This window comes from Elaeis guineensis, chromosome 3, assembly GCF_000442705.2.
Source record: "Elaeis guineensis isolate ETL-2024a chromosome 3, EG11, whole genome shotgun sequence".
Lineage (NCBI taxonomy): Eukaryota > Viridiplantae > Streptophyta > Magnoliopsida > Arecales > Arecaceae > Elaeis > Elaeis guineensis.
The window spans coordinates 5,922,384-5,950,306 of record NC_025995.2 but is presented as its reverse complement, the minus strand read 5'-3'; the positions used below and the strand labels follow the sequence as shown (position 1 = coordinate 5,950,306).

Below are 27,923 nucleotides of genomic sequence, written 5' to 3'. Positions count from 1 at the left end.
TCGTTGGTAATTGGTGTCGTAACGGTGATCGGACAAGACCCTTCAACACCCTATGTGCTTCAGATACATCTCCATCTAATCACGAGCATTGCACCAATCATGGACCGCCGTGATTGGAAGTCAGGCTGTCTGTGTCCAAGTGAGGACCGGAGAGATCAGAATCCAACACAACTTGATTGAGAGCTGCAGGATGGAGGGAAACAAGGGCGTTAAACTTAAATTATGATTCGAAATATCCAAATCTGGAATTCCGTTTCCGCCCCGACGAATTCGTTTCCCGTTCTGTCCGTACATGACGTCCACGCAGGTAAACGGTAACAAAAGTAACAGCGCAGTCATCTCATTTCCGTTTTCTCTTGTCGTTTCCCTCTAATAATATTTGCAATATAATACCTTTTTTTTTGTCTGAGAAACAAAGGACGCGTCGCGTAATTTAAAGCTCCCAAAAACCCAACCCCCTTTCTCTCTTGTTCCTCTCCCATTTCCCCCTTCTCGTTCGTCCCCCCTACTCGAGATTTTTTTTTTTGTTTTTTTACTCCGAAAATCTCACCTTTTTCTCCCTTTCTCTCTGTCTCTTTCGCTTTATTTCTCTCTTTGAAGTCCTTCTCCGTCGCTGGAATCCGGTGGAGGCGCTGCTGAAAGGACTGGAACCCCCCGGATTTCTTCGACCAGGTGGGCGGAGCTCGTTCCAATCCTTGGAATTTCTTTGAATTCGGTGCTTTTTTGGTTTTAGGGTTTGTCTTGGTTTTTGTAGATTAGAGCATTCCGGTTTCCTGATTGAAGCCGTATGGATCCTTTTTAGGGGCTTTCTGCTTCTCTGTTCGATTGATTGGAACTGTTCTTATGGGTATTTTGTTGTTAAATCTTGTTTTATTTTGTTTGGGGTAGATCGGAAAGGAGGATTCTGATTAGGTTTTTGTTTTCAATCGAGGTTTTAGATGTCTTCGTCGAAGAAAGGAGAAGGGGGGAGTGGTGGAGGGCCTGGCGATGTTGCAGGCGGTGGCTCGGTGAACGAGGATAAGCTTTTGGAGTCTGGTGAGCGTGTGGCTTCTACTCGGCGGACGGCTGGACGTGGAGCCGTTCAGAACGGGGGCAGCTCTGCCTTGAACAAAAGGAGTGGTAGGGAGTGGAAAACATGTTTCGAGGAGATACGAGCTGGGAAAAGGAGGGTTTTGAGATCGGATGTGGCCAGGATAAGGGCAGAGGCTGAAGCTGCTAGGAAGAGATCTGAGGAAGAGGGTGGTCGTGGAGTTGAGCAGGATGATGATTGCTTCGAAATCAGTTTCCAGAACGGTTCGGATTGGATAAAAGTTGGAGAAGATGTCAAAGCTGAGAAAAAAGAAAATTTGAAGTCAGAGCTTGCCGATAAAACAGAAGAGTCTGACACCCATATGGAGAATGGCACTGAAGAGACTTTGCTTAATGATGATCAGCTCAGGAGCAACTCTTCCACCAGGAAAAGAGGAGAAGGAGAGGAGATGGAGGCTGAGAAGGAGAGGCTTGCAAAGTCATGTGTTCTTGAGCAGATGGAAGATCCTGATGCTGATGAGCAAAAAACTGCGGAAGCGTCTGACATCAGTGAGAAGAAAGCTATCAAAGTGGCTGAAGCTGAGAAGAAGAAAATTACAGAAGAGTCTGACTCTGGTATGAAGAAAGTTACAGAAGAGGCTGGAAGTGATGAGAGGGAACTTACAGAAGTGTCTGATACTAGCTTGAAGAAGGTCACAGGGGAGGTTGCTTATGGAGCTTACCAATACCAGAGCAGCTGTTCCCTTATTGAAAGGAATGGCAGAGAGCAGATAAAATGTGGAGACTTGAAAGAAGTTGAGATGAGTGGAACAATGGGTTTGGATGCTGCCAAGAAAAGGGAAGAGGAAGATACTTGTGGTAATGAAGTTATGGACTACAAGGCTCCTGAAGCTGATGGGAACACAAACAACTCCATTAACGAAAGTAATGGAATAAAGTGGATGAAGTGCAAGGAGACCGAAGTTAACAGTACGCGAGTTCCATGGCCGGACATTACCAAGGCAAAGGAAGAGGGTAAACCTGATTGCAAGGAAGTTGGAGAAGATACCGACACTAACTTGAAGAAAGTTATGAAGGAAAATGACACAGATAAGAGTGAAGCTACAGAAGTGACTATTCCCGAAGCTGACCAGCATGGAAAGAGTGCCACCATCAGCAGGAGGAGTTGCACAGAGCAGATGAAATGCAGCAATGAGTTTGAAGTTGAGAAGAAGATTATGAAGCTGGATGCCGCAAACCAGAGGGGAGAGGTGGATATTGTTCGACAAGAAGTTTCAGAAGAGGCTGCTTCTGGAGTTCAACACAACAGGATAACCATCACCAGTAAAAATAATAATGTGAATCATGAAAATGAAGTTGAGAAGAGAATTACTAGATCTGCTTCTGCCAAGCAAAGGAAAGAGACTGACAATGAAAAGAAAAAGGTTAAAGAAAAGGCTGGTGCAGATAATAATGAAGCTACAGAAGAATTTGTTCCTGGAGCTGATCAAAATAGGAACATCTCCGCTGTTCGCAAAAGGATTGGTATGGAGCAAATAGCATGTGAGGAAGAGATTAATATTGAGAAGCAGATTGTGGGAATGGATGATGCCAATCACAGTAAAGAGGCTAGATCCTGTAGGAAAAAAGTTAAAAAGGAGGCTGGTTCTAGAATTGATGCTGAAGACATGGAACAGATAAAATGCATGGAAACTAAACTTGACAATAAGCGAATTATGGGGTTAAATGTTGCCAAGCGAAGGAGAGAAACTATCACCCATAAGAAGAAAGTTATGAAGGACTCTGTTTCTGGATTCACTCAGAACAAAATGGGCTTCTCCAACAGCAAAAGCCATGACCCAGAACAAATAGGTTTTGAGGAGATCAAAATTAAGAATAATGCATATATCAAATCAAACAAAGAGAAACAGAAAAAGGAGATGGACACTATCAACAAGAAGGTCATGAAATCTGTGTTGAACAAAAGGAGAGGCAGAGAGACATCCAATTCTGAAACCACCATGAAGAAAATCAAATCAGAGTCTTTAAAATATGGACGTGACAGAACTGAGGAATTCAGTGGGAAAAAAATAAACTTTGATTCTTCAAACCGCCGGGATTTGGGATGCAAATCAGCAGTCCCTGCTACTGGACCGAAGGATGGCCTGGATGAGAAGACCATGCTCAGGAGCACTAGGGGTCAAGGCAGGGCGGCTAGTAACAAAAAGGTGGATGGGTTGGAGAAAGCCCACGTTCTAAGTGAAGATGGTGATAACAAAAGGAACAGAGGATTTCCTGTGGGCAGTCACAGTATATCAAAACGCAGAATCCTTTCTGTAAAAAGAGAAGGATTAACAAAACCTCGTGGGGTTAAAATGGAGCCTAAATCTTTATCTCCACAAGTAGCACCTCTAAATTTGAAATCTTCAAATGGCAAGAGCAAGGTAATGGTCAAACAAGAGAGTAGCTCTATCCGTCTCAGCAAGAAGAACAAAGGTACATCAGGTGAAGGACGGAAGGAGGCTAAAGACAAAGTCAGGGACCAGATAAAAAATATACTTCTAAGTGCTGGCTGGAGAATAGATTTAAGGCCCAGGAAGGGCAAAAACTATGAAGATTCAGTTTACATATCTCCTCGAGGATCAGGTTATTGGTCCATCACAAAAGCCTATGAAGTGTTTCAAATGGAATTTAATCATACACATAATGATAAAGCCAAGGATGTATCTAGAAGTTCTTCCAAGTCATCTAAAAGGAGTGAAGGTTTGGGTTTTCCTTTTTCTGCCATACCCATAGAGGATCTCAGCATGCTGAAGAAAAAAATTGTGAAGAGAAGCAAGGATGAACTTAAGAAAGGTAAAAAGAAGCTCGGAGATGGCAGCAGAAGTAAAAAATCAAAGAAAGCTGGCAAACTAAAGTATCTAAAGAACAAGGATTATAAGGGGGAGACCAAGGGAAAGGTAAAGGAGAATGACACCGCTGGTTCAGGGTCAAAGGGTATTACCGGTCATGCACCTAAAAAACCACATTCTGGAAGGTATAAAAAAAGGCGAGGATGTGCTCTGTTGGTTCGTGGATCTAAGCAAGACAGAGAAACTGGAAGTGATGGTTATGTTCCATATGTTTGGAAACGTACCATTCTCTCCTGGATGATTGATCTGGGAATTGTCTCATCCAATGGTAAGGTAAAGTATATGAACCAGAAGCACACAGAGGCAGTGCTGGAGGGCTGGATCACCAGGGATGGCATTAAGTGCAACTGCTGTAATAAGATCCTTGCAGTCTCAAAGTTTGAGATTCATGCTGGCAGCACACTTGCTCACCCATACCAAAACATATTTGTAGAGGAGACAGGGGTTCCCCTTTCTCAGTGCTTGCTAGATGCCTGGAAGAAGCAGGATGAATCTGAACGTCAAGGTTTCTACACTGTAGACATTGACGGTGATGACCCAAATGATGATACTTGTGGCATCTGTGGAGATGGTGGGGACTTGATCTGTTGTGATAGTTGTCCTTCAACATTCCATTTGAACTGCTTAGGCTTTCAGGTATGAATAAAACAAAAAGAACCTTTGTATGTATGTGTGACCTGCTTTTATTTTTGATTCCATAGGATGAAGGTCTAGTATTTTTATTTTCATCATATGTCAATCCTGTAACAGATGTGTTCTTATATGCATTTGGCTTTTTGATTCCTTATGCTTCCACTCTTGATTGGTTGCTTTGTGCAATTTGGAGAAATGGAGTGAGGATATTGGTTGTGGCCCTACCGAAAATGTCTTAAACAAGAGAGTGGCAAGAGAGGAAGGGAAAATTTGTTTTCTGGAAAAAGAGGAAAGAAGAAATTCTTATGCTTAAACAGTTCACAAAACTATCCATTTTTTCATCTTCCTAGGCTCAACATACCTGCTTTTATTCAGGCCCATAAAAGTTTTTCTTGTGCAGATGCTTCCTCCTGGTGACTGGCACTGTATGAACTGTTCATGTAGATTTTGTGAGGTATCTTCTGGTTCTGATGCCCAAGAAAATGGTGGTACTGTTCCCCAATTACTCACATGTTCCCTATGTGAGGAGAAATGTAAGATTCTCTCATATTGCTCACTTTAAAATTTTTCTTATTACTCTAGATTTTTTCTAGCTTATTAAACTTTATGAGAAAGCTGGTTGATTATTTTGCTGTGACTCTGATTTTGTAGATCACCAAACATGCATTGCAAAGTTAGATGATGTTTCTGTTAGTTCCAGTTATTCATTGGTTCCCTTCTGCAGATGCAGTTGCAAAGAGGTATGACTGTTTGTATAAAGTTTAGATTGTTTATGTTTTGAGTCCCATTGATGTTATAACTGGATTATTCCAATGCAAAATGTGCAACTGATGCTCAAAATCTGAGATTCTTTGATGATAGTTGTTACCTTCCCAGAATCTTGATTCTATGACTTACAGAAGGCTTTCCATGAAAAAAAATCAATCCAAGCTTAAAGATTAACTTTAAATTATGTAACATCTCAGAGTTATTTGCCATTGCAAAAAAGGTACTTGAGATGGTCTAATACTTTCTTTCCTAAGGTTAGCCTTGCATATATAAACTGATTAAACATGATTTTCAGAGCACTTAAGTATTGCCAAATTGAAATTAGACCAACTCTATTTCTGACACCACCCCCTCTTCCAATTTTGTTCGTAAGCAGAATGGTCTTATAGGGCATTAAGTAAGCCCTCCTTAAGCTCATATAACTGTTGAAACTTTATTTCTATTACCGTCAAGTGATCTTCGAACTAAACGCATAAGATTAACCAAACCAACAAGTAAAGGCCAAATAATCCTAGTTAACAGGATCACCTAATCCCAAAGCCCCTCTTTGAACTATTAGCATACAAGATTTGAAGTTTCAATGATGACTCGAGCAATTCAGATGAAATGGATCAATTTCACTGTTCTCAGCCAACATTGATCAAATTTCATCTTGTTCGAAGATGAATTCAAGGCTAATATGCCTTAATCTGATTGCCAGCTTGCCAAAGGGCAACAAATTTGAGCTCTAGGAAATCACAAGCTAAGGCTCAACTTTTTACAAGCCTTGAGTAGAACTAACATACGAAGGGGTTGAATAAATACTGATTAAGCAAGAACTTGTTGACCTTGCTTATGATTAATGAAGCATCATAATGTAATCAATATTTCAGAAATCAGGATATATATGTTTTTAATGGCAAAATTCTGTTCTTATTTTTCCTTGAATTCATATATTTGGCATATGATATTCTTGTCAGAGACTATATCGCCATTCTAGCCTATTGTCTAACCTATACTTCTGACTTGCATTACACACACACACACACACACACATGTACATATGTGTACATATATGTATATTACACATATATGTGTACACATGTGTACATATATATGTATATATACATACACACACACACACACACACATATATATATATATATTTCCTTTGATGGTGTTAAACCACTTACGTTGTGCATATTGCATACAAAATCAAGGTTTTAACTCCTGTGGGATGATGATGTCTCAGTTCCTTCATGGAATGGGATGCTCCACTATCCCATCCCATCTCGACAGCAGTCTTGGCATACATCTCGATAGATATCCTCTATCTCTCTCCTCCTTTTCCTTTCTTTCTCTCTTTTTTCTTTTTTTTTCTTTCTTTTCTTCTATCTTCCTTTTTTTTCCTTTCTTTTTTCTTTATTTTCTTCTCCCTTCTTTTCTTTTTTTCCTTTTTCTTCTTCTTTTCTTCCACTTTTTCATTTCTTCATCTTTCCTTCCTTTCCTTCTTTCCTCTTTCTTCTTTTCTTTCCACGTGGATGGGTTTCAGAGTCTTGAGCCTGTCCCGGTCCCGTTTTCTTAACAATAGAACATATTCTAAACCAACTTTCAAAGCTTGACTGGTATTTATTATACTTCTCTTCCCGGATCTTGTCTTGAGATCATCCTAAATTTGCAAACTTTATTCCACCATCTGGATCTTTAAATTTGATGAAGGATATCTCACTGATGTCATTGAGCTATCTGATTGTTGTATCTTGACTTCTGAGCTGTCAGATTGTTGTATCTTGATGTAAATTAATTCTGATTTGTTGCTTATATGTGCTCTTTTGGATGCCAGATGAATTAAATATGGTGCATTAGTCTGCAGTAAAAAACATCATGAATGTCAACTAATATCATGATCTTTGATTGTGGAGTTTCTTCAGCAGTTGGATCTAGTTATTGTTGACCACATGTGTTCCTTGTGGATCCTTAGGGATTTAATCTTTGATAGTCATAATTGTGCAGTAGATAAGTTTAGGAGTATTAAAAACATTTTTTGCTAAAACAAGTTAGAGCATATTTGGTCCATGCAGATTAAAGTATTCGTTGATATTTTACATAACAAGCTGATCTCTTGAAAACAGTTTCTGTTATATTATTGAATTGATTGTCATGTGCCTAACGTTTGTATTATCACTGTAGATTTTTGAGCGATTGCAGAGACTTCTTGGGGTCAAGAATGACTTGGAAGCAGGATTTTCATGGACTCTCGTTCAACGTTTTGATGAGGACTCACCAGAACCAGCATGTGGACTAGATCAAAGAGCTGAGTGCAATTCCAAGATTGCCGTTGCACTTGCAGTTATGCATGAATGTTTTTCACCTGTTATTGATCAGAGAAGTGGCATCAACCTGATTCATAATGTCATATATAACTGTGGGTATGCACTGGTTGAGCACCTGATTCAGGAAAATTCTTCCCTATTGTTGAAAAGAAAAGTAGTTCTATTACATCTCAATTTGTTGATAATTCAATAATAAATGCATGTTTCCCATACCTATGCTTTCAAACTGTTAATGAACCTTCTGACTTGCAATAGTATTATTATGTCGGTAAGTTCGACCCTTATAGTTTGGATGATGAACTGGCTAGATCATATCATATCTATATTCATCCAGTCCGTGATCTAATAGCATCTGGTCCAAATTGTAAGTATTGAGTAATAAAAGAGAGTAGCAAAGCCAATAGAAGCAAAAGATGAAAGCTCAACAGCCTTAATACTACTAGGCAAACATATGACATGTTTAGGACAACATAAAAATCAACTGGCAGATCTTCTAATAATACTTCTTAACATAGTGATAATATAGAGTTGTGATTGGAAGGTCTTGATACCACAGAATGGCATGTATAAGTCGATGTACTGCTTGGCATCCATACTCTTTGAGATAAAGTCTGCATTTGATATATGAAAAAGCTACATATGAGGTAGATGAGTCACGCTACATCATCTAGTTTAGCTAGAGTAAACTAATCATATTGTAAGGTTTGCCGTACCTGTGGGTACCATACCGTATAGAGGTGTACTATATCTATAGGTATTGAATCAGTGCACAGTCTCGTATCGTACTAATACTCAGTATGACTCACCGTCCCGTACCATATCATAGGATGGTACCTGTATGGGATCTGATACCGAGACGATGAACCTTGAACCATATTAAATACCTTCTCTTTGATCTCATCTTGTGTAGTGTCTATCTTTGAGAAGTTGTGCTATATTGGCTGCTTATGGTTCTTCCTTCCACTGTATATACACAGAGAGAAATTAGATAACATATCCTTCCTTTAGAAATAATTCAGCTTTCAGCTTCTCTTTTTATTTTTGTTTCAATACAATAATTATATGTTTTAAAGGAATAAAAGTACAAAGAGAGAAGAATCTACGGTAATAAAGGATTACTTTAGAGCTTCTAGTGGGTCTAGTTAATTTTACTGATTAATTATGCCTAGTGTAAGTTTTATGAGAGCAGCAAGTTTTAAATTTGAACAAGGTTTTATCATTTTAAGTCAAACCAAATTCCTCATTCATACATTATTTGTATACATATTTGCTATATAACATTGCCAACTGCTTTGACGAATAGAATAACTTGACAATAGTGTACCTATTCTAGAGAAGCTTGATGACATTTCCCCTTTGATGTCTATTTGGTGGCTGTGGCCGGATTAACCCTTTAATAGTTTTCATCTATAAAAAATTCCATTCTTGAATGGATCTTGAGTTCTCCTCTTCTTCTGTTGTAGAAACACTATTCAACCCAAGGTTTGCCATACCAGTTTGTACGAGTGCATATTGACCATACCATACCATGTTAGTACTGAACGGTATGTGGTACAGAAGGTGTATTGTCAATTGATATGCCGAATCAGCCTTTGTACTGGGCGTACCGATAGGATGGTATCAATATGGAATCTTGTATCGAGACACCATACCTTGATTAAGCCTATTTAGATTGATTAAGGACACTTCTGTGATCAAAACTTTGATAAATTTAAAACAAAGATGTTAGTGAAAAAAATCCAACTTACCATAATTGTTGTGGTTGTTGTTGGTGCATGCTCTTTTGCCATTGTTGTTGAATAGCTAAAATTATTGTCATATAATTCTAAGTCCAATCTAGATGCAATTGGTGCTAGGCTATATGATAGCTTAGTTGATCATGCCCTCATGACTGTAGCTTCTCTCTAGTTAAAGTGTTTTTTGTTGTAAAGAAAGTATAGAATATATCAAAGTTTTAAATACGGGTGGGATGGTGCGGTGGCGAACTGTCCTTAAGTGTTGGCATGGGTGAGTTAGGAAATAGACCAGGACAGATGGCACACCACCATCCCGAGTGTCAGGACATGGGGCATCTCATTTCATGGAAACATCGGGATGGCCCCATCTCATGGTATTTATATTTCAGATAGATTTGCGATTTATAAGCAGAATTCAGCCCTATTTATACTACATTAAAATGTCTTGGATTGTTTTTTGAAGATACTAAATAAGTGTAGGGTGAGGTGTTTGCTGCAACATTAAGTGTAGGGTGAGGTGTTTACTTCTGGACCAGCCAGGGCTTCACTAATCTGCTGTCTTGTTTTTCTTATTGCATTCCTTGCCTTCTTTTATGATGTTGCTTGAGGAAAACTCTTTGACATCTTCTAGACTCTTCCTTATAGCATCTTTTTCTCCCTTGATCTACTACTTACTCAGCCTTCCATGTTTTTGATCAAATTTTATCGGAATACCATCTTCTAAATTATGTATATACTCCATATATATATATATATAAACAGAAAATGATCTACTATCTTCTAGTCATTCTACTCACAATCGACCCTTCTAAGTCTGCCTTGCTCCCCATTTTAGGTATGAGAGTGGTGAACTATTCTTCATATTAGCATCCTTGCCTCTAGAGAGACCAGGACTTCTAAGATCCAGCCGTAACACCATCTCTATGTATGATGCGGATGGCTGGAGTCCAGCATCCTAGGCCTGAGGTGGGGTTCATGTGGTGAATTTTTTATTTAGTGGCTTTGCATTGGAAAGAGAATTAAAAGTTTGAGGAAGCCTTCATGGATATTTGCAAAGCCTCTAGAAAAGTGAGAACCCAACAATCTGTTTTTTACTTTGCATGCATTGGACGTGCAAGATACTATTTATCATGGTATGTCATATTGTTTGGTACCAGTGCCTACTGGGTATATCACAGCATATGTGTACTGGTTCTAAAAAATACCGTATTGGATCGATACTGAACAAGTATGAAAAGTATGGGGAGCAGATCACGTGTCAGTATTTAAAATCAACCCCCATCTGGTATACCGATATTGTACCAAGATATTATCAGTATGGATCTGGTACCAAGACAACAAACCTTGCTATATATAATGGGCAAATTGTCCTCTTCTCTTTCTATCTCTCTCTGTTGGGTCTATAACAAGCCTTTGAAGACTTTAACCTAGAAGTTCTATAGATTGCTAGCCTCGCATAGCTCCATGCATTCTCAGGCATTGTTCATTGGTTGCATCATACAAGCTTTCTATCCATTTTAAGAGGAGTCTAATGAAAATGGTAAATATTAAAGGACAAGATAGATAAATATTTCAAAAGTAGTTTCTTATTTGATTTGGTGCTGATGACCAGTATCCTTAAAATACAGAGCATATAAATAATAATTACATGCCATTAAGCAATACTTGCTATTTAATCCAATATCTAGTAATTATAAATGGATATTTGATTGATATGGTTTGTAATTACATGCCATTTTCCCTCTTCAAAATTCAAGGTAATGAGTTTGCTCTAGGGGTGGCAATTGGGTTGTGTCGGACTAGACAGAGGTCAGGTTGGATACAAGATAGATAAAAATTATGTCAATATGAACCTGACCTATTTATTATTAATTGGGTAAAAAAATGCTGACCGAAACCTGACCATTTTATTAAATAGATAACTTAAGCCAACCTATAATGGGTTGAATCAAGTTAAACAGGTAAAATGGTTAATCATTGCCACCCCTAATTTGGCCTGATCATACATTTTAGGCTTCATCATGTGTTTCTGAAACATCATGAGCAGTTTCATCTTTTTCAAGCTAAGAATTTAATATATGCAGTCTATTGTTATCATGAGTGTAAAATAATGGTCTCTGTAGTTTATCGTTGTTGTTTGCAATTTGACTTTATGGAGTGTTTGATGGAGAGATTAAATTACTTATATTTTTGCAGATCCAATTTCAATCGACTTAACTTTCGTGGCTTTTACACTTTTATTTTGGAGCGTGACGATGAAATTATCTCTACAGCATCCTTGAGGTAAGTTTCTTTCTTTTGTCCTTGTGCTTGTGTAGGCCGATTTACTGTGCTTGTGTCCACGGCATGTATGTACAAGCATGTGCAAGAAGTTTCAAGTCTCGGCGGGACGTTCTGCTGGACATCGGGATAAGGTACCATCTTATGTGTCGGGACAGGACTGTCCCGCCAGCATCCCGATCGGGACATCTTAGGACATTTCTTGTGCCAAGTGTCGGAATGGGGCGAGACAGCGGTGCATCCTATTTCATGGGAAAACTAGGATAGTCCCGTCCTATGGGATTTAAAACCTTGAAGATTGTGCTTGAGCTTGTATGCAGGAGTAAATCCAGGACTTTTCTCAAGGTGGCCCAGTGATATGTTCTTACAAATAGTAAAACTTTATTCAGAAAGATTGATTTTAATCAAAATCTAAAAATATTTGTCAGGATGTTTCAACTTTATAAAATCATTATTTCTCTCAAGAAAAATTTATAAATTCAATGATTATATTGTTTATTAATGGATATACACATAAAAATAAAATATATAAATCATGAAAAATGATCTGTAGCATGTGAAAAAGACAAATGGACAATATATATTTTCATAGCTTTTTAGAAAAAAGAATTTGAAAATAGTTCATCAATTGGAACACTTAGATGAAGAAAAGAAAGCACCCTCCCTCTATGCCTCTTTTTGAAAAATCATATACCAAGTCATACTATGAGAATACATCAAATCAAACAAACATACCGATTCACTATTGAACCATGAATCTCTTAGACCTCTTTCTTCACTTTTATGTTTTTGTGACATAAAACAAATCATTTTGTGTTCGATTACATAATATGCATATTATTAACTTTCTGGATGAGCTGTGCACATACTCATCTTTTATCAAATAGTGGCTAATAAATAATGGTGGTTCTTATTAGGATAAACCACTAACTGGAAAAAAGATAGTAAACCGGATGGGCTGGAGTTTCAGGTTGTTTGGTTAAGAAAAGTGCTTAAAAGTTAAAATTTGAAATAAAACTTAATAGGAAACAGATAACGAACTCCTTGTGAAACTAGTACACTTACTAATGATAGAGTAGACTTCTAATAACATTAGGATACTTGTCATGGCAGAATAGGAAACAAATAATGGATAACTTTTGAAATTAGGATAATTACTCATGAGATAGAGGGGTGTTCCTATAGAAAACTTGGAGGGGACATATGGAAATAGCTAAGTTATAAAATGAGATTTTCAGATCTTGGGGCGCTGTGGCCCCCACCCACCCCACCCCACCTCAGCCCCCCTCCCCTGTGGATCTGCCATTGCTTGTATGCGTGCATGTACATAAATGTGTGCTTACATGTCTCTGTGCATGTGTTTTGTGTGCTAGTATATGTGGGTTATGTTTACATGTTGAGACATTGGTGGAGTGCATATGAACATCGCAACTATGAGGGGACTAGGGAAAATACTGCATTGTGGATGGAAATGGCAAATGGTTTCTATCCATATCTGTCAGTATAAGCAATGAATGATGAATTTTCTATGTATTTTTGAGATTCTTTTTTTATGATGAACTTACCATATATCTTGATGAACTTATGTTCATGAATATCTAAGGTCTTATTACCTTAGAGAAGTGTTCTGTGTTAGAACTTCACAGCCCCTATTTCTGTCTGTCAGATTATTGGTGAAAGAAGAACTTAAGAGTCTTAAAAGTATCATTTGAGATTCATTAGTACTCTGGCTGAACTTACTTGTTGCACATTATGTTAAATGCTGCTTCAGATATGTGCCACTATGTTTATTTGTTTTTTGGTGAAATGTAAATTAATAATGTTGCCTAGTTCCAAGTTTTAATTATCATTATCCTGGTTCAAACAGAATTCATGGAACCAGATTGGCAGAGATGCCTTTTATCGGGACCCGGAATATGTACAGGCGCCAAGGGATGTGCCGCCGCCTTCTGGCTGAAATTGAATCAGTATGTTATCTTGATTTCATTACTGTTGTCAACTCATTTATGATTTGAAAATTCTACACATTCTCTAAATTTTTTAAAAACTTAACTATTCGACCACTAAATCGTGCCCCATGCACTTTGATTTGTAGTCTCTGTTATCATTTACCTGTTATTCATCTTCCTCTTAAGTTCATGACATCTGACTCCATTTTTTTTCAATCTAAAATGCCATGAATATGTTATGCACGACTATTTTTTTAATGCAGCAAATCTTCTCATCTTTGCATGTGAAATTCAGACTCAACTTGCAGTTTGCTACTGTGTACTTTTTAACAATATAGATGTTTCAAAGTCGGAATGTGTACTCATTGTACTTGTTTCCATTCTATTGGATTTGTCAGTGGGTTTTGCAAATTGGAGTACACAGTTTAGCTTTAAGTAGCCATTTGAACTCCACTAAACAGAAACAAGCCAAGTTAGGAACTGTTGTCACGAGTGAGTGACTTGATGTGGAAATCTTAAATACCAAATATTTCCCTTATGGTCTAGTAAATATATGGGCAACTGCTTCTTGCCCCCGCTCCCCCACCCTCCTTCCCCAAATTGTACAATTACTTTTGTGCATGTGTAATGCACATGAGTGATTTTGTAATGCTACTCTAGTTTCAGTCAGGCGGAATTTTACAACAGCTGAAGATTAGGACTCCACATGTGAGGCAAAAAAGTAAGGGGTTAATTTTCCATGGCACTAGCGGATGGAATGTTGTAAAGTGGGCCCATATGTTTTTATTAGAATGTATTCATAAGCATATTCATAATATGCTTCCCACTATTGATTGTTCCACCATTTCTCTCTTTCTCTACATGTTTCTCAGATAGAGAGAATAGATATTTTTGAGCAACTTTTTTATGTATCATGCTAATTTAGAAGATGTTAAGACAATCATTTATTCCACCTTTTCTTGTTTATTTGATTCTGATAATGTAAAACTTAATTTGGATTGCTTGCATATTGCAACCACTTTGTCTGGCAATCCATTTGGTTGCATGCTGTTTCAGATTCATGGAAGAGAAAATATATGTAGTAGACATAAATTTTGATCTAATTATTTCCAGCCTTGTTATTACATTGCTAGTAACATATACCCTGCAGTCCCTTCCCTTAAATTTCTCTTAATCTTTATTTATTTATTTGCTTACTGTTGCTTTTCTTATTTTCAGGTTCTCTTTTCTCTCAATATTGAAAAGTTAGTAATACCTGCTATATCTGAACTACAAGAGACCTGGACTAAGATCTTTGGCTTCCAGCCTCTTGAGGTTTCACACAAACAAGAAATTAGGTCTCTAAATATGGTGGTTTTTCCTGAAACTAGTCTATTACAAAAACCATTGTTGAAGGAGGATTCCACTAATCAGAGTAAGACTGCAGAAGGAGGTAAATATAATGAAATGTGATTCATGTTTACATAATTTGTTATGAAATTTGGTGTTCTTATACTTCTGTTTCTGCAGTTGACAAGGCTGTCCCTGAAAGCAAGCATCATCATACACTAGAAGTAGCAAATGAATCTTCGTTCTGCTCTTTTGTCGAGTCTGTGCCCCAGGCTGCTATTGTGACCACTGTCCAATGTGAACATGAAATCAAACAAAGAGAATCTATGAATGGTTGCACTGTCTCCACTTTTGATATGTCAGTTGAATCATCAGATGCGCCTTGTGGATCTAAATTTGAAGCTTCTGATTACAGACCTTTGGAGACTGCTGCTGATGAGGACTTAATGTTGCATCCTAAGGCAGTTTCTAATGAGGAATCTATGGTGAGAAGTAAATTTCAACCTGATACTTCTATTGGAACTGAAACTAGTTTGCTTTGCCTGGGCACCAAGCATGCTAAGAATAATGCGAAAATTGTGGAAGCTGGGATTTCAAGGGACTTGCTTGATATTAATGGAACTTCAGGGGAGTATATCATTGATAGCATATGCACATCTCCCGTTGTTATTGCTTCTAATTTACAAGATTCTTGTACGAAAGATGCAGTTAACTTTCCTGCTAATGATGGAAACCACAATCCAAAAGATCAGATCGCTAATCCTCGACCTAACTGTCAGGTTTTTGATGAGGGCTCAACATACAGTAATTCTGAAATGGTTGCTGAACCATTAAACGCCATAAACCCACTACATATGACTTCTCTTCCAGAGCCCGATGTTCATTCCGATGGAGGGGTTACAGTAGTCATTTCTCACAAGACAAATGATGATGCAGGTCATGCAGAACGAAGTCCTCATGCTTTTAGTGAAGGTTCTGCTAATCATGCTATTGAGAAGTTCACATCTCTGAATCCTGCAAGCGAATCAGACTTCTTATCTTCGAGTGGGCTTAAAAGTTCCAAGAAGGTAGCTAGTAACTTACCTGATTCTTCCAATTGCCTAATGATCTAACTTCTGATGTGGCTTATAACAATCTGCAAATGGTAGCAAGGGATTCTGCTCCGATTGTTCCTAGTATTAATGGTTCCTGTGCTTTCACAAAGAGCAGTCAGCTTGACACTTGCAGCATGATGGTTGACAATGCTCGAGTTGTACCTGCTCAACTTTCTGTTATTCGGTCATCTCAAGAACAGCCTCTTTGTGCTGCTTCACAGTTGGTCTCGAAGCCTCTAGATAATGGTCTTAGATCTACTTTTCAATCTTCTAACATGAGCAATGTACAGCATTAGTTCTAAGTTTATATATGGTTCCCCTTACTACTTTTGGTGTAGCTCCTCTATCTGCTGGTGGAGTGGACATTTTGGAGGGACATACTGTGGTTAGTGTCCGAGCAGGCCAAGTTTCTTGTTCTGAGCCTTGATTCTGCTGATTAAAATTGTGGATGGTGACAATCTATAATTTTGTTCCTTGTGCTCTGTGAACTTGAAGTATGACTCTGCAGTTGTCAGATTCGTTGTGCATGGACACATCTTTGCATTCTTACGTGGTTCAACTGAAATTTGTGTCAAAACTTTTGCCATCTGCTACCCAAGTCTTTTAAAATATCTTCAGTGGAGCTCCTTGTGCTGGTTGAGTTTATTGCACCATCATGAAGTCCCAACAAGCCAAATGCTTATGTAAGATTACTTTCTAAAATGACTATGTTTGTTCTATATGAAGACCAATTATCGTTTGAATAGTCATTTTTCTTTTTGTTGCATGGTTGGTTAAAACTTAAATACCATGAATGGCTACCAATTTATTGGCATTTGTAGAGGTCCTTTGTTTTAATTGTCGATTGTTTGGTTCTGTTCACAAGTTCTACTTCAAATAAGCAACTGGGCATGAACCTAATAATTCTTATCGTGCAAATAATAATCTCATTGATTGTACTGAATGGATACTAATTCTTATTGTGCAAATAATAATCTCATTGATTGTACTGAATGGATACATCTAGATTCTAGATGTTTGATATAATTTCTGTGATGTTTTTTTCTGATGGTTATATGTAAAGAGCATTTACTGTTTATTGTATGAAATTAGACTTTATCTAGTTGCACACAGGCATGATCTTAAACTTCGCCTTTTAAGTTCATTTTAAACCATTCAATGATTTATGGATCTGGCCTAAAATTCATTTTATACTTATGGAGACCCCAAATATTTAGACAATAGATCTTCTTTCACTGGAGAATCATATCTTGAACTAATGTTTCAAAAGGTGCCTACAGTATGCTGGTGGTCAAGCGACTGTATAGTGCATGTGCAGCATGTGAGCTATATATGTAGTTATTTTTTAAAATATTTGAAGAAAAATATATAACGCATAAATACAATAAAACAATAACAATAATAATATTAATAATCAAAACAACTAACAGGTAGTGCTTGGTATTTGATGCCTAATATTATATCATAACTAACATATGAACATATTTAATACCTGCATCTGGCCTGCTTGGAAAAATCATATCCAATGCAACCATCCGACTGAATCTGCTTCAGCTGCATGGACCTGTGTAAGAGTGCTGCCAAGTGGGCTGTATGCAGTTTTGTAAAGTGGGCTGCATGCAGTTTTGTAAAGTGGGCTGCATATGCAACCACACAAATGTTATGTGGACTCTGTCTTTTGGCAGTAAAGAACGTACTTGAAAGCAAATTGCATGTGACAAATAGAATGTTAAGATAGATATGTAGTAAAATTAGGAACAATAGATTAAGAATTGCATTTCAAAGGAGCTGCAAGAGTTACTCAAATTAAGGATAAAGTGATGGAAAATCAATTGAGACAGTATGAACGTGTAAAATGAACAGTCTAAGGAGGCTTCTATAAGGGGAGGTATTTCAGTTTGTATTGAAGGTTGGAACAAAAGAAGACGACCTGGATTAACATGACTGGAGGTTGTGATGAAGGATATAGAGAAACTTGGAATAACATCAAAGGTGGCCCTAGATAGGAATTTCTTGGTGAATGAGGATTCATAAAACCTACCCTGATTAGTTGGGAAAATGCTAGATGATTATAATTATGCTAGTATCCTTGATTTGTTCTTGACTCAAAACACTCACTGATTAGGCTAGAAACTAGTTAAAAAAGTAACATTTTCTTTACTTCATGAATTAATTTGTTTGATACATCGTTTTCTGAAGCCTCTTTTATAATTTTGTTTCCTTCAAAGAAGCTCTATTAAGACTAGGAAGATTATTGTTTCTCTATGCATGTTGGAGTAACAGCTCTGCTGGTCATCCTTTTAGTAATTCGGGTGTATATTATTTATTTTGATTCTGCCTTTTAAGGGACAGGCCCTGGCTTATACTTCATAGATGACACCTATATGATTTCCTTCAGCTGAGGCAAGGATCAAAAGTGGCTTACAACGTGCATATACCTATGCCCAATCCTTGTAATTTATGGTTGACATGTACTTGCCTAGACTCTTAGCTATGTTTTAACTATTTGTGGAGTGAATGGCATGAAATATCACTTCCATTTGAGTTTCTGATGGGTGTGTTTGACCTATATCTTTCATAGTGACTTGCTTATCATTTAATGTTTTCAAGATAAGTTTTTTGTTTAGCTACTGAGTGTTTCTTTTCACAAGCAAAGTAGATTACTGAGGTTTCTGCATATTGATGCAAATTATAGAGGACAGTAAAGTTGATCAGTGCAGCACTCTTCTACCCAAAACTTCTGAGCCTTGTAGAAGTATGGTATTTCTGTCTGTCTGTTATCTGTTTTCTGTCTATCTACACATATACGGAAACATATACACAGATTCATATTTGTGACATGGACACACAAACAGATGCTAGCCTTCTGTAGGTTGCTTGCCAATAAAAAGAAGGAAAAAACAAGTTCTGGTATTCTTCATCTTTGCATAGCGTGCTCATGACTGTAGGAATTGGTTTTTTGAAATCTAGAGTGCTAAAATTGATGAGGCAAGTGGCAGATCTTTATTGGTGCACTGTAACACAACTTTAAATCAACACCTTTCTAGTTGGCCCAGCTGTCTTAGCTCTTCTTAAATCATGCCATAGATTGGAAGTGTTAGCATGTCTGTATCCCAGATTTTGATTTTGGGAAAGCTTAAGGAGCTAGTAGTGTTGTTTATTTGGTTGGAGATGTGGGGAACCCAATGAAGACGAAACTAAGTCCTTTCCTTTGGATTATGTATAAAAATTTATATTTCCTTCATTTTTCAGTTGTCTTGATGAATTGGCAGTGTTTTGGAGTGACCTGTAGTAGTCCTTGTTGGGGAAGCTCTCATTTTTTTATGTTTACTTTTGTGTCATTGTTCCTTGTCTTCTTGGTTGACAGTTTTTCATTGGCAGTTTTCTGGGTTGCATTTTGACCCTTAATCACCTATGCTTTCATACCTGCTCCAAATTGATAAGTAGTTTCTAAGCAGTGTTGGTCCTAATGTTGATCTATTTTAGCTCGTCCCTTGTTTCATAAGTTCATTAGAGTAACGTTTATGTATATAATAGATTGAACTCTGTCATATGCTTCAGGGTAATTTGTAGTGGTGGTGCTTCATTTCTTTGGACAAGGCATACCAGAATGTTGGGGATGAGCTCGAAGAGTCCACTCTTATTCAAATTGCAATGCATGTGTAAAGCAGGCAACAGAAAATAGCTAACTTTTTTTTTTTTTTTTCGGTTGTATACATTTACTGAAGATTGTTGGATATTATGATCTGATGAAAATCATAGTTTTTCTTGGTTTTTTTCATTCTGTTGAATAATAGCATTGTTGGTTGCCAAATTATGTGATGAATGAGTTATTGTATTGTTTATTTGGAAAAAGGGGTGGCCTCACCGTATCCTAGAGCTATGGTAACCCATCCTTTCCCTCACCTTTGGCCCTTGCAATAAACTCTTATCAACTCTTATCCAGCCTCTTTTTTGGACTAGGTGAATAATTTTTTGATGGGAACATGGAATGGAGGTTCCAGGTCGCCGTGCACTGCCGGTTATCTGGTGTACAGACTCTTGGTGCTCAGCTAGCTTTAGATGGGCAATGAATAGCCCATTTGGTCTATTGGGTTTGCTCCTTTGTCTATGGGGTTCGTCGTTCATTCTTCTTTGCCTTTCTGCATGTGGGAGAGTCTGGATTGGCATTGGGGAACAATTTGGTTGACAAATTCTTAAGAAGTTTGGGTAACCAGGAATTGGGAAAACAAAATAGTAAAAGTGAAAAAAAATATGGACTATTGAAAATATTTATAAAGTAATGTACTTTAGAATAAGTATAAGAGACATAATAATCATAAATAATAGTTTAAAAAAAAAACACTATTAGCAATGTAACAAATGATGGTAAAAGATTTTTTCGTAGCAGTGATGAATTACTTGTGAATAAAGTAAAAAGCTTATGTATAATTTAAGAATAATTGAATAGTTCTGGTTTGGCTTATTTTTGGAGAATAATTTGGAGAGTCGGTTGGTCAAGAGAAAAAAAAAAAAAAAAGAGAGAATAATCAGAGAATATTGCAACTATATATAGAAACATTGGTAGCTGTCCTGCCATCAATTTTGTTACTAAACCTCCTACTGCTGAGTGGAAGGTTGCCAATCAGCAGGTCCAACATATCCACGAAGTTGCAGGAAACATTCAAGTCCTGGAAATGCTGGGATATTCTGAAATTTATTTGTTAAATGTGGCCATAAATGTCAAGTCAATTTGTTAGGTTATGAATATTCATAGCATTGTGTGTAGGCACGCCTTCTGAGGAATTATTGTTCATTGATGCTAGTTGAATCAGCTTGTAATATGGTCTGATACGCTGATCCAATATGATAAATAGACAATATATGATTAAGATTTATTGACCAATTCCAGAATATGTCATATCTTCTCAACTTGTTTCCAAGTCCATCCTGAAATGTAACTAGGAAAAATGCTTAAGAATACTCAGAGATTGGACCTGATGATAGGGTGAGATGTGCCCATGGATCTTATGGAACCTTTTATTTTCAAACTTTATGAGTTGTACCACACTGGAGTGATGTGGTCCTGCATTTTTATCAAGAAAAAAAAAAAAGGCTCATGAATACCTCTCATATCACAGTTGAGGTCATTTCCTACTCTAATATATGATTAGCTGGCTGGTACCCAGGCACACCATCTACGCTTTGTGCACGAAAAATTCATGACCTCGGCAATAGTCCACATCAGACTGGTGAATTGATTTGTGGAAAGATGGGTGATCCGTGGCGGTACATATATTACTGTATAATTTCTCTACCATAATTTGGTGAATCCAATCATACCATTAATAAACATTAGCAAACATCTGCCTGAAAATTTCATAGATGAAAGAAAAGGGTCTTGAATTTTGGGCCAAAAAACAGCCCAAATTTTATAGAAGAGATGTATTGCAGATTGCAAAGCATTCAATCCCAAGCATGTAATTCCACCCTGTTCACTTGTATCCCTATCAGATCCCATATATTTGGCATCGCAGCTATCAAATCCCAGGAAGATTGGTGATAATACTGGTCATGCGACTCATATCACCACCATCTTCTGCCCGGTTCCTTAGATGATGCTTATGATGACACAAACCAGGGCTCCTCCTCCCAAGCACGAAAACTAACGCTAAGTAGTGCTTGAATTGGTGGCCCAAAAAAAAAAAGGAAAACAAAAAAAGAGGGGTCATGAAAGAGATTATAATGAAGTAGGTTCCACAATTCTCTCTACATGCTCTATTGATGATCTTTGTAAAGATGTATTGAATCTTTGATGACTTCATAAAAGGATTGAATGGAGACAACGTGTAACAACTGTTCAAAGGACAGACTAAGTGAACTGCCAGATGATATACTTTCACTCCATTCTGAGATCTTTACCTACAAGAGAAGCAACGAGGACTAAACCGCAGTTCAGATCATTTTCCATCGTCTTGGTCTTGGATGAGTTTATCATCATCTTCTTTGTCTCTGATACAAGTCTTTTTGGTATCTGATTATGGTTCAGTTGGACCCAAGTAGCCAAATTTACCGGTAATCCTGCTCCTCTCTACCTTCAATGAGTCTAGCTTGAAATGGATTATGTTACTCTATCCCGCTTCTTGCTGTTCCTTTAAATTATTTTTCTATTGATTAAGCTTGTGAAGTTTCTGACACTAGGTAACATTAAGATTGCATCTTTTTGATGTATTGTTTTGAGCACTGCATGTCTTGCATCTGTGTGAAAGTTTACATTTCTACCATTGCATAGCTCGAACTTTATTTCTACCTGAAATATGTGATGAACTTTAAACTACTTCAGAACGGTGATGCTGTTGTTTTAGTAACATTTGCAGCTTCATTAGGTGTCCTATGAGAGTAATACCTGCAAGAGATCAAATCTTTCCAAATTCTATTTGTCGAGGTGCAGAAGTTGCGACTTTTCATAAACCTAAAGCTAAAAGCACACTTTTTTTTTAATAAGAAAAAAATAAAGCTAAAAGCACTCATATTTTTACTTAAGTGAAGGAATATTATCCCAGCACATGTTACAAAAGTAGGATGCCTTTTTCATCGATGATAATGGAGGAAGTTTTCAATTTCACCAATCCAATTCTTCAACTTATTACTATTAAATATTTACAAATAATCTCAATTCATGATTAACGTACACTAAACTATATTTTTTTAGTTAGCTGCATTATTTATATATGTTGTTATCCAAATATTTTTTATCTTTATACATGTTGGGGGGTAACATCTTAGTCACTGCAGAATGACGAAGGAACTTGTGATGTACTTTGAATACTGTTTGAATTTCCTTGATGATCGATCTGGAAATCAGCCGGCTAGACATTCCAAAGGAGCGCCTATAAGAAGAAACTGAGATAATACTAACTATTAGGGAGAGGAATCCTCTTTGGTGCCGAAGCCCACCTTCACCGATCGTTGGGCGGAGCTGATCTTTAGGGGTTCGATTGCACTATGCCTGCTTCGATCCCCATCCATGGCTCAAGCTGAGAGACATCAGGCGATCCCCTCCATAGGCCTGATAAGCCTCACAATCTAGTCGTATCATTTCACTCATCAGTCATACGCCACGTCGCCTCACCGTCTCTTTCACGACCCACTGCATGTCGAGCGAGTTTACGATCAATGTCAAAAGCATTTAAGTATATCCTCTACCGCCCGACATGATGGGATACTGAGGAAGCACCCCTTTATCCTTTCAACCTTGACCTTTAGCCTCTTCCTTTTTCTGAAGGAGCATTAATAAAGTTGCGGCACTAATCCCTATCTCGATGATCGATTTAGATATCCTATCGATCCATGTGCCAGCCAATCCACTCTAAAGTAATCACCTGGACATCATGTTTGGGGCCAAGGAAAGCTTGATGGCGGTATTATTCTCAGAAATTTTTGGTTAATCCTTACTCCTAATCAGACCAAGGATTCTTTACTATTACAACTTACTTTTTCAAAAAAGTTGGCTCTCCTCTAACCCTCCGAATAGAACTCCGAATAGAACTCCGCAGTGAACCCTTCGATGCTCGCGCCTTTACCGCCGAACCCGATCTCCATCAGCCTATGGGTTGGCGAACCCAGATGAGGTGGCCTGTTCTCCTCTAACCGATTTCTTTAAATAATAGACCTCTGGTGGTCCCCAGACTTTGGCATCAAAGGAGGGATTAGACATCGAACATCAGCCAATTCTCTTGAAGGCAAGTCGAAGGGTCATTTGTGACTTTTGATTAAAGCACATCAAGTCAGGACACATCACCGCCATCTCACTCGCTGCCCCCACGTCTATTCAACCAAAGTCACATATCTTTTCCTGCAGGCAATACGTCAAACAAAAATTCACCTATCAACGACACATAAGATGTAATCTGTATGGCTCATCATTACTAATCCCCCTATAAATAGAGATGAAAAAGGAGACTCTCAGGTATGTCTCGTGTATGCTCAATACACCTTGTGCTCTCCTGTAATTTTCTCTCCTTCTCTGTTGTGTTAGATTTTTAACTTGATCGTTGAAAGATTCTCATCGGAGCCAACTCCAATCAAGACTTGTTTTGTAGGAACGTTGCTCCGATGGTCCCCAGCTTACTCCAGCTGTATCTGTACGCGGTCGGAAATCTTTCGCAACAATATATATTGGATCAAACAACTAAAATTTTATTTTTGAAAATTGCTTTTGTAAATTCTGTGGAAGAGAGGTAGGAGAGAGAGTCATGAGAGTAGTAGAGGGGGAAAAGAGGTGGTGGGAAAAGGGAGGAGCAGGTATATACCACATACAAGTAAAAAGAAAAGGGCATTGTCTTAAAGGCAATGCTTTTAAAATCAAACTGGATAATGAACTAGCAAGTTATCTGGTTCCTAGATCAACTGGTTAGACCGATCCGATTAGTTACATCAGCAAAATATTATTATGATGCCATAATTATATTTTTATTTTTCAAATTTTTTTTTAAAAAAAATCTATTGATGGTTACCGGCCATCATGATAAGACATATAGTAACTGCAACACTATAACCATAAGAAAGGGAGAGCTTTAGGAGGTAGGGAAGGGAGAAGTGGGGCCACCGAACACTACTGCTAGGGCATTATGGTAGGGTGCAACAATAAAGAAATAAAGAGGACAGAAAGAGGGGTCGGGCAAGCCAAAACTTGAGAGGAGGCTAGGGAGAGGGAAAAAAATTGAAAAAGAGAGAAAAAGGAGGGAAAGAATATTACCGACTAGCCTCGTCTTCATTTGCATCTACTATCTCTATCATTGTTGGCTGTCAAAAAGAAGACAATTGGAGAGGAAGGGTCACTGGAGATTAGAGAATAGAGGAAAGAAGTAGAGGGAGAGCCACTTAGACTTTCCACTATAGAAGAAAAAAGAGCTTCTTGGGTTTTCAATTGAAAGATTTTGAGTTCAATATGGACTCTTCCACACAATTTGATTCTCCAGTATACATCTCTATAACTGAATCAACTATAGAACCTTCTAACTCTTTCTAAAAAATTTTAGAATCAATTGATCCTTCCAACATAATCTCTTCTAAACTTGATATAGTAGCCATCTGATCAAGTTTCTCTTACTTCAAATTTTCTTTTGACTTGATTGATCAAGATACAAGCTAATCAAACTTTTTATATTTTAAGTCTTCTGAAATTGATCTAGTCTCTAACTAATCAAACTCCCTCTGTTTCAAAACTTCATCTTTATATTAATTTTGTTCATCTTCTAGATCTTTAGAAAAGCTTGGAATTAGAACGCATTCTTTAGGTGATTTTTGTTTGTAATGTCTCACCTTGTTAGAATTTGAGTAGACAACCATAAGAATTCTCATGCTTCTTTGGGCTCCTTTATTTCTTGAACATAGAGATAATTTTTTTATTAATTAAAATTTAAATAATCAATATTAGTTTTTTAAATTTCAGATTTTATTTTCTTCTTGAAATCTCATCTATTAGCATTATTTCTAACTCATCTAAAATATCTCATAAATTTTCATATTTCAAATAAAACTTGACAAAAACCTTCCAATATGGATAACAATTGTTGTTTAACTTAGAAAAATAATAATAGAAGTAAAAGTAGCCTTATTGATGTTAGTAAGATCAATCACCTTGAACCCATTGAGATAGAAAGTTATAGCATTGGCCATAATGATTTACCTATTGAATCCGAAATAAATGTCCACAAGCTTGCACCACTACAAAATAAATTACTAGAATTGTTCTTCAACCACGCCAAGCTATGAACATGGGAACCACCAGCAAGCGAGTCGTTGCTTCAAAACTTATTTTCCAAATAAAACTAATCGAAGCTGCTAGTTGCTCGACCACTCTCTAGGCCTATGACTCTATTTATGTAGAGCCACAAATACACAGTCACCAATATTAAAATCTATAGCTCTCATACTATGCAGAGCTATAAATTCACGAGCCACCAATCTAAGGACTATAGCTTTGATACCATGTAGAACAGCACGCTACATAGAGTAAATCGATCATGCCGGCCCAAAATCCAAAGTAAATATTAAAAATAAAAAAAATATATTTGTAGAGAATCATGAGAAAAAAATAATTATGAAAGAAGAAATTTAGAAGAGAAAAAATAAATTTATAAAAGAATAAAAGTCAAAACCTCAAAAGGATGCCTCACGAAAAAGTCTCCATACGTAAGAATAATCTCTCCTCTCTTTCTTCCTACACCTCTCCACACTCTTTCGCATCTAACCCTTTAAATAGAGCATCAATTGGATGGGATATTTGACTTGTTCCTGAACTCAAAAATAAAAAAACTACTAAAATTCAAACTCTAAACTAAATAGAGTAATTTTAGAAAAAGAATCTTATTTGAAACATCTCAAATAATCATCAAGAGACCTAATGGAACTCAAACTTAGAGATTACATAATCAAAAATAAAAAATAAAAGAAAAATCCAAAATCCTTTTATATAGAAAGGAGGAATAAGTAAGTGGAACATGCAAATTTTTCATTTTTGAACCTCCTCAAAGAGAATAGAATAAGCCAAGGGTAGCCTGTAGACAGCATTGCACTTGATGAGGTCGGTCAAACTAGAAGCATCCATGTGCCTTTGTTCCCACAAAACATTCCTAAGAAATGTAGGGCAATTCCAAATCAGCCTAGCAAACGTCCATCAATACTAATTAATGATATGACTCTTTCTTAGCATCAGACTCTATAAAATATTCATGGGTTCCATAGTCTAATTTCTCCTTGTTTAAGTTTTTATCTTATGAACAGTTTGATATGTATTGCCGCTGAGGATCAATGACCAACCAATAGAATGTTCCAAGCATGTGCATAGAATGGGTGAGTCCATATCTGTGGTATGAAATTCCTAAATGCATCTCCATAATCAATTCAAGGATTTGGCTCAAGAAAAACTTAGAAAGATCACATCTCTAGGTCACTTCATTAGACAATGCAATACAAGGGTCTTCATCTTGGTTCATCATGAGATCTTTGAACACCTCCACCTTTGCTTAATGTCTAACTTAGAACAGTGATTAGTTATTAACTCAAAAAGTTTCAATAAGAACCCGAAATGTTATTTGCCATACTATAATTATGATGAGAATTTGGAGCTTGGTTGTTCTCAATTATTGAATAAAAGATTTTATTATAGCACATCTCTGATCTAATATCGCAGGCCAAAGATCGCAGCAACCACCGTATAGAGAGCTCTCCTCATAAACATGCAAGATATCTCTTCACAATAAAGCAAATAGTAGAATAAATTCAATTAATAAATCCATATTGAAAAAACTAAAGCTCAATATTTAGTGTCTCACAAAATTTCTATAACATTCTAGGTCTTACATCAAACTTTAAAAACTGTAATATAAAATGAGGAAAGAACAAACTTGGCTTTTAATCACTCTCTCAAAACACATTTTCATGCCATCTTAGTTCTTAAGATCTATAAAATTAGTAAGATATGGAATAATGAGATAAATAGCCCATTAAACAATAAACACCTTAGCTAAATAAATCAAGCAATAATAATATACAAAAAATAAGCATGCAAGATATATCAATTCAAAATTTAATGTAGAATATATAGTAGTATTCAAATAATAAACATGCAGATCCAATTATTTCATAATTTAAAATTTATTCATAAATCAATTATTTTTCAAAGCATCATGTTCATTAATTTCAACGATCATGAATCATAGCCAAATTTATATCTTATGACTAGATCAGAATATGACCTCAGTCAAAGTACCAGTGCATAAACTCTACTGGCCTCACTGGCAAGGTATCAAAATATCAGTGTATAATATCCCACTAGCAGGATATTGAAATACTAGCATAAAATGCCTCATTAGTAGAGTATCGAAATATAGTCTGAATGTGAGTCAAAATCCATCTA

At 37.0% G+C, this 27,923-nt stretch overlaps 1 protein-coding gene across 1 annotated transcript; it reads left to right on the top strand.

Moving 5' to 3' along the window:
- Positions 1-437: 437 nt before the first annotated feature.
- LOC105042291 (uncharacterized) lies at positions 438-19,802 on the top strand. Its single transcript, XM_010919431.3, has 10 exons — positions 438-672; positions 939-4,556; positions 4,954-5,086; positions 5,205-5,293; positions 7,491-7,729; positions 11,566-11,652; positions 13,517-13,616; positions 14,817-15,030; positions 15,108-16,704; positions 19,583-19,802. The coding sequence occupies exons 2-9, from the start codon at positions 939-941 to the stop codon at positions 16,037-16,039; spliced, it is 5,412 nt and encodes a 1,803-aa protein (XP_010917733.1). The 5' UTR covers positions 438-672; the 3' UTR covers positions 16,040-16,704; positions 19,583-19,802.
- The last annotated feature ends 8,121 nt before the right edge of the window (positions 19,803-27,923 follow it).